Source organism: Colossoma macropomum, unplaced genomic scaffold, assembly GCF_904425465.1.
Source record: "Colossoma macropomum unplaced genomic scaffold, Colossoma_macropomum, whole genome shotgun sequence".
Classification (NCBI taxonomy): Eukaryota; Metazoa; Chordata; class Actinopteri; order Characiformes; family Serrasalmidae; genus Colossoma; species Colossoma macropomum.
This window is the reverse complement of record NW_023494802.1, coordinates 21122862-21135345: the sequence shown is the minus strand read 5'-3', so window position 1 is coordinate 21135345 and position 12484 is coordinate 21122862. Positions and strand designations below refer to the sequence as shown.

At 40.0% G+C, this 12484-nt stretch overlaps 1 protein-coding gene across 3 annotated transcripts; it reads left to right on the top strand.

The window, feature by feature from the left end:
- Window positions 1-986: 986 nt before the first annotated feature.
- On the top strand, window positions 987-11771 carry slc16a7 (solute carrier family 16 member 7). Of its 3 annotated transcripts, none has more exons than XM_036591739.1 (6): window positions 987-1107; window positions 2825-2949; window positions 3111-3335; window positions 3614-3757; window positions 7059-7925; window positions 9875-11771. In XM_036591739.1, exons 3-6 carry the CDS (start codon window positions 3119-3121, stop codon window positions 10138-10140), a joined length of 1494 nt encoding a protein of 497 aa, XP_036447632.1. In that variant the 5' UTR covers window positions 987-1107; window positions 2825-2949; window positions 3111-3118; the 3' UTR covers window positions 10141-11771. The 3 variants fall into 3 exon arrangements, with proteins under 3 accessions (XP_036447632.1, XP_036447634.1, XP_036447635.1); XM_036591741.1 differs by having other exon boundaries at window positions 3107-3335; XM_036591742.1 differs by lacking the exon at window positions 2825-2949 and having other exon boundaries at window positions 991-1107.
- Window positions 11772-12484: the final 713 nt, after the last annotated feature.

The following is a 12484-nucleotide window of genomic DNA, read 5'->3' as shown; positions in this document are numbered from 1 at the left end:
AGCATGATTCTAGATGATTTTCACTGCTCCAGAGTCCAGTGGCGGCGTGCTTTACACCAACATTTGGCATTGTGCATAGTGATCTCAGGCTTGTGAAGAGGGTTTGGCCATCCAAGCCCTTTTCATGAAGCTCCTGATACACAGTTCTTGTGCTGTTGTTTCTTCTAGAGGCAGTTGGGAACTCTGTAGTGAGTAATGCAAGAGAGAATAAGTGTTTTTTATGCACTACGTGCTTCACCACTCCACCACTGTGAGTTTGCGCAGTCTACCACTTTGTGGCTGAGCGGTTGTTGCTGCTAGACGCTTCCCTTTCACTGTAATAGCACTTACAGTTGATCAGGACAGATCTAGCAGGACAGAAATCTCACTAACTGGCTTTGAGCAAAAGACGCATCCTATGGCAGTGCCATGTTTACAGTCTCTCAGCTCTTCAGTGCGACCCGTTCTACTGCCAGTGTTTGTCTATGGAGTCTGCATGGCTGTGTTTGATTTAATGCATGTGTTAGCAAAAGGTGTGGCTGAAACACCTGAAATCCATAAATAGGAGGGCTGGGCAATATGAAAACATTTATTGTTATTGTGAAAAATGAGGTCACGATATGTCACAGTATGTTTTTCTAAACATATTGTGGATATGAATGAAATGTTGAATAAAAATCATCGGATTCATAGTTTTTGATAGTGTCTTTGAAATGTGACGTGATATCGTATATCGTAAAAACGTCTTGAAGTATTGTTTTACATTTTTATGACAGTTTACCACTGCAAACGAACATGTGACATCCATTAGACTTCCCAGTATAAATACAATTTTTAATTATTTTAATCGTTCAGGCTGTCATTCATTAAGTAATACGTCAACTGAACTACAAATCAGTGTGACACTCTGAATCAGATAAACTCCCCCAGCCATAAGCATTGTGTGTGTGTGTGTCTGTGTATGAGTGTGTGGGGTTGCGGGGGGTGGGGTGGGGTGGGGTGGAGGTTACTGATAAGAGCTGGCAGCGGCGGGCGGCGGCTGTTAAAGGCAAAAGCACAGGTGTGATAAGAAAAAGACTGATGAACATGTGGTGATCTACAACCGTCTCTCACCAACTCCACGCAGAGGTAAGTCCATAACAAACAAGACAGTCATGTCAACATATCTGAACAGATTTTAGATGAGACGAGTCATATCGTGATGTCAGAGTTCGTTTTTCAATCATTTTAGTGGAATTTAAATTACTGAATCATGACAGATTAAAAAAATGCACATTACAGAAAAAAAAAATTGCAATTTCTGTTAAAAAAATTCGCAACGTTCAAATGTGTTTAATGTGTTTAATAACATGAAACCAATCTTGCTGCAGATAAGTGTATGAAACTGTTCTAATGAGCTGTTCCTGTGCACTTTCACAGCTTTCAAACCATTAGTAACACATTACTGGAGCTGTAGAATATTCTGACATGACTGAAAAAGCTGGATAACATTGAAAATCTTAATAAAATTAACATTCATTATTTATCACATTTCAATATTGGAGATCAAATCTCAAAATGCATGTTTTGGCACACAATAATATTAATAGATATTTATAGTATATTATTTATTATTTTATTCACTTGTTCACTGTTTTTGAAATTTGACAATTTTGTATTTTTTAAAAATATCTTTTGCTAAATAGTTTGTAATATTATATTTTCATTTATTATTATTTGCAGTTATTATTGTATATAAAATAACAAAAGCCCTTTGAACGAGACTGCAAAGCAGTATATAAAGGCATATCTCGAGAGGTGAACTATATTCTGCAAACAAATGAATGTACACAAATTAAAAGATGGTTCGTCAAGGGTTCTTTAGTAAAGAAAATGGTTCTATATAGAATCTAGAACACAGCATGATTAAAGGAGTCTTTGCATCGTGAAAGCGTTCTTCAGACTGATGGAGAATGTGGTGCTGATGGTTCTACACAGCACCAAAAAGGATTCTTCTATTATTATAAGCTTGACATCGTAACAATAGAAGAACCCTCTTCAAAAAGGTTCTATATAGAACATCGTCCATCAATCTGAAGATCGCTTTCCCGATGCAAAGACTCCTTTAATCACGCAAAGAGTTTTTGAGTGCTGATGGTTCTTTATATAACCATTTTCTTTATTAAAGAACCCTTCAAGAACCATATACCGGATTATAGTATAAGATCTTTGTTTATGAGAGCATATTTATCATATCATGAACCAAACGTTTGAAGTGTTTAATGTATGTAAAAGTGAACTGATAGGAATTTATTACATGAAATAGTTACAGATATGCTTAACATGACACAAAGGTTCATTTGTGGTTTTGGATAATAAATGAAATAGCTACAGTGGGGGGTCCAAACGTCTGAGACCACTGGTTGAAATGCTTTTATTTTGCATTCAATTCTAATTTAATACAATTTTTTTTTTTAGAAATCATATTATTAGCCTAAATATTTGAGTGAAAACTAGAATCTTCGAGTGTGTTCATGAATTTGAATTTCTTAATGTTTGCTTTAATAACAGCATGGGCTCAAGCTGGCATGGTCTCCACAAGTTTGTGCAAAAGCCTCTGATCAGTAGATCAAATCCACCTGAGAGTCGCTCGAACATGTTTCAAAGGAAGGAATAAGACTGAAAAATAATAATAATAAAAAAAAAACAGAACAAAAACATTAACCTCTTTGTACAAAGGCCTTCGATTTGAATAGTGACCAAGGAATAGTGCAGAATTTTCAATATTTCTTTTTCGTTTTAACTGTCAGAACTTTTTCTGTTTTAAATTTTTTAATTTCTCAAACTTTCTGTTGTTTATTTTCAGGTTTAAATGAAAAAATACCGGATTTTCAATGTGGTCAGACCTTTGGACTGCACTGTATATTTCCGTAGCTGTAAATATTGCAACCCCTGGTTCCTATCACCACCACTGTAAAGAACTCTGAGTCTGTAAGTTTATCTGCCATAAACCATTTCACATCAAACCACTCTGAACGGCATTGTTTACATCTCAGCAACTGAGTTAGGCTGAAATTTTTAAAATTTCCCCTTTTAGTATTGCTTCATCACCCATGCCACCACTTACATACTTTCTTTGTCTGTTTGGAAAGCACCCACAATGCCCCCTGCAACTGCTACTAATCTGGGCTACACTCCTCCTGACGGAGGCTGGGGGTGGGCGGTGGTGTTTGGATCCTTCATCTCCATTGGCTTCTCCTACGCCTTTCCCAAATCCCTCACCATCTACTTCAAGGAGATCCAGGAGTACTTCTCCATCTCCTACAGCGAGATCGCATGGGTTTCTTCCATCATGCTCGCTACCATGTATGCAGGAGGTGAGGGGGTTGCCTATGTGTGTTTATTTGTTTATTTCAGTCCCATAAATATTTTGCTCAGTCCAATATACCCAATATATATCAAATACAGCAGGTGGTTAAGCAAAGGTTGCATGGATGGCCCACAGTTGTGTAACTCCTCTTACTTTGCAATCATGTGGTTCTGTTCATCAGTGAAATTCTCAGTATTAGCTTTGAACCCAAGCGCCATCCTTCGTGTGACCTCTTGCCTCCTCGGCTCTTCTCATGTCCACCGACTCGTCTCTCTCTCTCTGCAGGACCCGTGAGCAGTATACTGGTCAATCGCTATGGAAGCCGGCCAGTGGTCATGGTTGGCGGCCTCATGGTTGGGGTCGCTATGGTCTCTGCTTCCTTTGGCACTACCATAATGCATCTGTACTTATGCGTAGGAGTCATTGGAGGTAAATCTCTGATCGTTTGTCACGACATGCGTAGATCACTGCTGAGTAGAACCGGGTTACTGTGTGGAAGGACATGTTGGTCAGTAAGTCTGATTAGTCAGGTTCACTGAACGTTGGGAGCCTCCCCTGAGTCTGTTTGTGTGTGTGGTTAATGATAGCTGGAGGTCAAAAGCAGAATCAGGCATTGCTCCCGTGGTCACTTTGAGCTCGTAGTTGCTTTGCCAAAAGGTGCTAGAATACGATCTAGCATTTAAAAAAGGAGGTTCCTGCATTGTTTCCAGCTTGGATGTATGTTCTAGGAAAATGGTTTAATTGGTATAGAACTATTACATAATGTGGAGGTTCTCAAAAAGTGCAAAAGGCTATTCACACTCACACTTCTGATCTACAAAAATGGCCCTTTAAAGAAACATCCATTGGAAGGTTCAACCCCATTTTCCAAAAAAGTTGGGACGCTGGGCAAAATGTAAATAAAAATAGAATGTAATGATACGCAAATCATGCAAACCATATTTTTAAAAGATTATACTACAAAGACAACAGATCAAATGTTGAAACTGAGAGAGTTTATTGTTTATTGAAATATATATGTCCATTTTGAATTTGATGCTAACAACACATTCCAAAAAAGTTAGGACGGGGGCCTGTTTACCACTGTGTTTCATCACCTCACATCACCTTTTAACAACACTCTGTAAGCGTTTGGGAACCGAGGAGACACTGCTGTAGTTCTGAAAGTGAAATGTTTTTCCACTTTTATGTGGAAATATTTATATATTTTTTTGACATAGGATTTTAGCTGCTCATCAGTTCAGGGTCTCCTTTGTCGTATTTTTCATTTCATAATGCGTCAGATGTTTTCAGTGGTGACAGGTCTGGACTGCAGGCAGGTCAGTTTAGCACCTGGACTCTTTTAATACGGAGCAATGCTGCTGTAATACATACAGAATGTGGTTTGACATCGTCTTGCTGAAATAATCAAGGCCTTCCCTGAAAAAGACGTCGTCTGGATGGCAGCATATGTTGCCAAAACACGTTTATTTCATTCAGCTTTAATGGTGCCTTCACAGATGTGCACGTCACCCATGCCATGTGCACTAATGCCCCCTATACCATCATGAATACTGGCTTTTGAACTGTGCACTGATAACAAGCTGAGGGGTCTTTAGCCCGGAGGACACAGTGTCCATGATTTCCAAAAACAATTACAAATGTCGATTCGTCGAATCACAGGACACTTTTCCACTTCGCCTCAGTCCATTTTAAATGAGCTCAGGCCCAGAGAAGGCGGCAGCGTTCTGGATCCTGTTTATGTACAGTTTCTTCTTTGCATTTTAGAGTTTTAACTTGCATTTGTGGATGCAGTGATGAACTGTTTTCACAGACAGTGGTTTTCAGAAGTGTTTCTGAGCCCATGCAGTGATTTCCTCTACAGAATCATGTCTGTTTTTAATGCAGTGCTGTCTGAGGGCCCAAAGATCACGGCCAGCAAATACTGGTTTTTGGCCTCGTCTCTTACATACAGAGATTTCTCCAGATTCTCTGAGTCTTTTAATGATATTATGTACCGTAGATGATGAAAAGCAAAGTTCTTTGCTATTTTATGTTGAGAAACGTTATTTTTGAATTGTTGCACTGTTTGATCATACAGTCTTTCACAGAGTGGTGAACCCCTCCTCATCTTTACTTCTGAAAGACTCCGCCTCTCTGAGATGCTCTTTTTATACCCAATCATTTTACTGACCTGTTGTCAATCAACCACCAGGCACCATTACACAACTTCACCAGCCTTTTGTTGCCCCCGTCCCAACTTTTTTTGGAATGTGTTGTTGGCATCAAATTCAAAATGGGCAAATATTTTTCAAAAAACAAAAAAAAATTCTCAGTTTGAACATCTGATTTGTTGTCTTTTGTTGTCTATTTTCATAAATAAATATAGGGTTTAAATGATTTGCACATGATTGCATTTTGTTTTTATTTACATTCTGCACAGTGTCCCAACTTTTTTGGAAATGGGGTTGTACCATTGGTATGACACAGAAACACCATTAATGCTTGTTTATTAGCTATTTAAAAATCAGCGCACAGCATGTAAAGAAACAACTTCTTTCTAAACTGAAGCTCCTGCTGAAGCCTGAGTAGACTGATAAACCAAAATGAAGAGCTGTTTATTAATCTCAGCATTAGTAAACTCTTTTGAGGGATGATGGATCCGAACAGTCGTGGACATGTTCAAGAGTGAAATTTTGTTAGTGTGATATGGTGAATTGCTTGCTTAGTTCATGAGACTGCAGTGGGATTGTGGGAGCTTCAGTGGACTGAAGCAAACAATGAGAGCCAAAATCCCCAAGGGCTTTATTAAGATGTGTTCTAAATGGATTATGGAAATCATGCTTTTATTGTAATTGAATATGTTACTGAATACATTTAGGACAGTGTATTCAGTTTTCAGCCATCACTACATTTACAAAGACACATTTACACCGACTGGTCACTTTGTTAAGTACATCTACTTTGTATCAACATTCTTTGTCCATTTTATCAGGTTTGTTGAACAGCAGTGCTGTTCACTCACTGTCCACTCTATTAGACACTCCTACCTTGTCGGTCCACCTTGTAGATGTAAAGTCAGAGACGATAGCTCATCTGCTGCTGCACAGTTTGTGTTGGTCATCCTCTAGTCCTTCATCAGTGGTCACAGGGCGCTGCCCACAGGACGCTGCTGGCTGGATATTTTTGGTTGGTGGACTATTCTCAGTCCAGCAGTGACACTGAGGTGTTTTAAAACTCCAGCAGCACTGCTGTGTCTGATCCACTCGTACCAGTGCGACACACTAATATGCCACCACGCTGTCAGTGTCACCGCAGTGCTAAGAATGATCCATGTGGGTCCTGTGGGGGTCCTGGCCATTGAAAAGCAGGGTAAAAGGGGGCTGACAAAGTGTGCAGAGAAACAGATGGACTACAGTCTCTACAAAGTGCTCCTGTATGGTAAACAGAGCTAATAAAATGGACAAAGAGTGTAGAAAGAAGGAGGTGTGCTTAATGAAGTGGCTGGTCGGTGTATTTACAGTTATGACGAAGACTTCTATCTCCAATATGGTAATTGAACAGAAGAAGGAAAAAAGAAATAATTTAATGAAGAAATAAAGTCCTTTACAGAGAAAAACTCTTTTAGGCAGCTTTAAGTCTCCAAAAACATTCCTGACAAGTGTGTGGTCAAATAAATAAAGCAATGTTTTGTATTAAAAGATGAGACAAAACGTCTATTAAGGTGTCTTTGTATCATGCCATTTCTCAGGTATTGGCCTTGCCTTTAACCTACAACCTGCGCTGACCATCATTGGGAAATACTTCCTTGTGAAGCGGCCAATCGCCAATGGTTTGGCTATGGCAGGAAGTCCAGTATTTTTGTGCACTCTGGCGCCACTAAACCAGTTTCTGTTTGACAACTTTGGCTGGAGAGGGAGCTTCTTCGTCTTGGGAGCCATAGTGCTCAACTGCTGCGTGGCTGGAGCCTTGATGAGACCCATTAACATCAAAACGAAGCCACCTGTGAGCCAAAGTGCTAGTGGCCAAGGAGCAGCTGGTGAGGTGGGCAAAGGAGAGGGGGATACTGACCCTCAAGTGGTTGGCTTACTTAATGGGAAGCAGCAGCCCAAGGAGGCAGGATGTGCAGCACGAGTGAACGAATTCATCGACCTGACTCTCTTCAAGCATCGCGGCTACCTCATCTATCTAGCGGGGAATGTGGTGATGTTTTTCGGCTTCTTTGCCCCTGTCGTGTTCCTGGCCCCCTACGCCAAGCACCAGGGCATTGATGAGTACTCTGCAGCCTTCCTGCTCTCAATCTTTGCTCTGGTGGACATGGTGGCTCGGCCAGGGACCGGCCTGGTGGCCAACACCAAATGGATCCGGCCCCGGATTCAGTACTTCTTTAGCTTCTCTGTGGCATATAACGGGGTGTGTCATTTAGTTCTACCCCTGCTGCCTGGATATACAGGCCTGGTGGCGTATGCTGTGTTCTTCGGGCTGGCCTTTGGGATGGTGTGTGCGCTGCTTTTCGAGGTGCTGATGGATTTGGTGGGAGCCCAGCGGTTCTCCAGTGCTGTTGGCCTCGCCACCATCATAGAATGCTGCCCTGTTCTCCTGGGGCCTCCGATTTCTGGTAAGTTGAAAAATTGCAGATCAAAAGTTTGGAATTAACTTTATCAATAATATCAAACCAATTAGTTTGAAGATAAATGTACAGAATGATTCTAATATGTTAAACTGTGCAACATTACAAGTTCAGATGTATCCAGAGCTGCATATGATTCTAAAAAGAAAGTATATCATCAAGAATGTTAATAAAATTAAAGTTATATGATACACTAATATTTCAAAAGTGGTGATCAAATCTTGAGGCGGATAACTTGACGAAAATGTTTGCAAATATATTAGTATATTATTATCTATGTGAAAAATTATTGCACAGTTCTGCATAATTGAATGCATAATTACTGTTTATTGGGCAAAAATAAACATGAATTATGACGTACAAAGGTTGTGGCACATATAATATGCTTCATTCTTTCAGCAAGTAATTGTGCTTAAAACGTCCCATATCTTTGTTTACTGTAGAGGATGTATTATTTTCCACTTAACAAAACATGTAATTTAACCAGAGGCGTTTAAACTTTTGCAAACAAATATATGCAGTTTTTGTATACTTGTATATGAGCTTCATCTTTGTTTGATATGGAGGACCTAGAAGACCATGGATTTACATATTTCACTTATTTTGTTTCCCGTGATGATGCTTTTCTCAAGATCTCAAATTATTTGTCATTATCATGAAATAATAAATATTGTTTTCCTGAGATAATGGGATCATTTAGTCATGAACTTCCATCCATATGTTTGTGTGATGGCCTCATATCTCATGAAAATGATTTGAATCAGCGAGATCTCAAAATAATTGTGCTGTTATCTCAAGAAAACAACATTAGATTTTCTCAAGATCTCAAGAACATGATCCTGTTATTATCCAGTTAAAAGTGGGTAAATAAAATAGGTGAATCCTCAGCCTTTAAGTCTTCCATAGTTGTATATTATATTATTATTGTGTATTATTTGTACATGACAAGTGATTCCAAACTCTTGAACAGCAGTTACACAACTACATGATCTTAGACTAATATGCAAATCCATGTTAAGTGTATGTATATAAACCGATCAGCCATAACATTCTGACCACCTCCTTGTTTCTACACTCATTGTCCATTTTATCAGCTCCACTTACTATATAGGTGCACTTTGTAGTTCTACAGTTACAGACTGTAGTCCATCTGTTTCTCTGATACTTTGTTAGCCCCCTTTTACCCTGTTCTTCAGTGGTCAGGACCCCCATGGACCCTCACAGAGCAGGTACTATCTGGGTGGAGAATCATTCTCAGCACTGCAGTAACACTGACGTGGTGGTGGTGTGTTAGTGTGTGTTGTGCTGGTATGAGTGGATCAGACACAGCAGTGCTGATGGAGTTTTTAAACACTGTGTCCACTCACTGTCCACTCTATTAGACACTCCTAGCTTGTCAGTCCACCTTGTAGATGTAAAGTCAGAGACGATAGCTCATCTGCTGCTGCACGGTTTGTGTTGTTCATCCTCTAGTCCTTCATCAGTGGTCACAGGACGCTGTTGGCTGGATATTTTTGGTTGGTGGACTATTCTCAGTCCAGCAATGACACTGAGGTGTTTAAAAACTCCAGCAGCACTGCTGTGTCTGATCCACTCAGACCAGCGCAACACACACTAACACACCACCACCACATCAGTGTTACTGCAGTGCTGAGAATGATCCACCACCCAAATAGTCCCTGCTCTGTGAGGGTCCATGGGGGTCCTGACCACTGAAGAACAGGGTAAAAGGGGGCAAAGTATGCAGAGAAGCAGATGGACTACAGTCTGTAACTGTAGAACTACAAAGTGCACCTATATAGTAAGTGGAGCTGATAAAATGGACAATGAGCGTAGAAACAAGGAGGTGGTCAGAATGTTATGCCTGATCGATGTATATTACCATGTATTTGTGTTTATCACCTGATGGTTTTTGGTGTTGACCCTTTCTCCTTTAGGAGCGTTGGTCGACATCTTCATGGACTATAAGTACATGTACTATGCATGTGGCGTTATGATGCTGGTCCCGGGACTCTTTCTCTTCATCATGAACTTCTTCAACTACAGATGGCTGGAGAAGGAAGAGCGAGAGAGGAAGCAGGAGGAGCTTCAGATCGGTTCTGCCAGAGAGCTTGCTGCTATTGAGGAGGCCACTGATGCTAAGCATGGCATCAAACTCATTCAAGAGAAGCACTTAACAGACTCAGAGAGCACAGAGGCGTAAAGTGCTTATATTATCAGTGGAAAGATGCTTCATTTATATCTTCATATAAGATTTATTACTAGCATATTGATGCATTGATGTTGCTAGAACTTTTTTGGCTATAAAATAATTTTTGATTGTCCATCTGAGCTAATTCTTTATTTTCTTTATTATATTCGCTACTTTCCCTGCTGTAGCACACCGAATGAGCCTGCTAACTCAGTGCTGAGTGGAATCAGGTGAGATGGAGCAGGAAAATCACCATACTGTGCTGGACAACAGCCGTCCAGTACCAGAGCTGAACACACCTGATCTAATATGTATCTATGTGTCATTATTCAAATGGAATAGTTCATAGTCAATATTAAATTACACAAACTCTTAAACATCCAAACAATCCGAAGACGGTTCTTGCGACAAAAAAGACCTGCAACACTGTTTATTAGTATGTATTTAAAATGACGCCACTGTTAAAGATAACAGCTTCTATAGGCTTCTTGTGAACGTTTTTTTTTTATTGTTTTGCCAAATAGTGGTGTCATCTTAAATAAACACTGATAAATACTGTTGCAGGTTTTCATAACAAGGCCCGTATGGAAAGCTTGTGGACCCTTAATCTGAGATGCAAACAATCACCAGCAAGACGTAGTCTAACAGCTCACAGCAGAGATGCTCACAACTTGCTTCCTGCAAGCCTGAGCCCAAGTCTCAAATCTCTGAGTCTGAATCGAGTCTCAAGTCTGAGTAGAGTCTCAAGTTTCTGAGGTGCAAATCTGAGTCGAGTCTGGAGTCTCTGGGCGTCCGAGTGGAGTCTTGAGTGTCTGAGATGCAAGTCTGAGTCTGGAGTCTCTGAGGTGCGAATCTGAGTTGAGTCTTAGGTCTTTGATGTGTAAGTCGGAGTCGAGTCTAAAATGTCTGGGGGTACGAGTTCGAGACGAGTCTAGAGTCTAAGGTGGGTGTTTGAGTTGAGTCTCAAATCTCTGAGTTGAGTCTGGAGTCTGAGTTGAGCCGAGCCTGGAGTCTCAGTGGTGCAAGTCCAAGTGGAATCTCAAGAAATATGAGTATGAGTCAAGTCTCGGGTCTCTAAGGTGCAAGTCCGACTTGTGTCTCGAGTCTCTGAGCTTTGAGTCTGAGTCAAGTCTTGAGTCTCTGAGGTCTCAATTATCAAGAGTTTGAGGTACAAGTCTGAGGCGACTCTCGAGTCTCTGAGGTGCGAGTCTGAGTCTCTGGGATACAAGTCCAAGTTGAGTCTAGAGTCTCTGAGGTGTGAATTGAGTTGAGTCTGAAGTTGGTGAGATGTGAATTGAGCCTCAAGTTTCTGAGGTGCAAGTCTGAGTTGAGTCTAGAGTCTCCAGGGTACGAGTCTAAATCAAGTCTGCAGTCTCAGCGAAGCGAGTCAGAGTGGAATCTTGAGTCTGAAATATGACTCTGAGTCAAGTCCTGAGTCTCTGAGGTGCAGGTCAGAGTCTTGAGAGTCAAGTCTGGAGTCTCAGGGGTGCAAGCCTGGGTGGAATCTCGAGTCTCTGTGATACACATTGGAGTCAGGTCTCAAGTCTCTGAGGTGACAGAACGCTGTTATGTTAATGACACTGATAGATATTTTACCAGAAATTTCTGCAAATTTACATAAAATAAGTATTCATCACTATCAAGTCATCAGTCTTTTTATCTGTCATCAGTTAGTCTTTTTAAGTACATAGTTGTGTGTATACATTGTTAATGACTATATAAACACATGAAAATAATTGCAAAATTAGCGTTTATCTCTGACAGTAGTTCACTGTGCTGCCATGTTACTTATCCAGCAAAAGCACAGGAATGTTTGAATAAGCAGCTGCAAAACATATAGCAACAGTATTAGCACAGTAGCTCTACTTTTGCAAAAACATTTTTTTGTTTGAGATTAACTCTTAACTGTAAATTGTGGCTGTACAAGCATGTCTTATAACATAGAGAAGCAAACACAACTACTTTTGAACACTTAATTTTTCTATTAATATTCTGTATTGTTGCTGTTACTTTACAGGATAAATGGTTCTTTTCTGTATTTTCACATATTCTTAAAAAACACAGCAAAATCATACAAATACAGCACTAACACTCTATAATAATTGCAAAGTCATAACGTCATTTTAAACAAAATGTGCAGGATTACAGATCAAAGCAACACAAATCACATCAATTGCTTACTGTCTGTGCTGCACATGTCAGGACTTTAAAGCATCATTCCCAACATTACATGAATACGTTACTCACTCAAAACAGAAAACAAATCCACTATTATTCAAGTTTTTTAGTTGTGTATTGACATTTGATGCATTTCCCAACCAAATGTATCTTAAATTTGAAAAGAAATACAAAGCAA

Bases quoted from the DNA above. Each gene is read 5' to 3' on its own strand.
- slc16a7 (XM_036591739.1), top strand. From the start codon at position 3,119: ATGCCCCCTGCAACTGCTACTAATCTGGGCTACACTCCTCCTGACGGA. The intron at 3,758-7,058 runs GTAAATCTCTGA...GCCATTTCTCAG, and splicing joins ATGCGTAGGAGTCATTGGAG to GTATTGGCCTTGCCTTTAAC. The intron at 7,926-9,874 runs GTAAGTTGAAAA...TTTCTCCTTTAG, and splicing joins CCTGGGGCCTCCGATTTCTG to GAGCGTTGGTCGACATCTTC.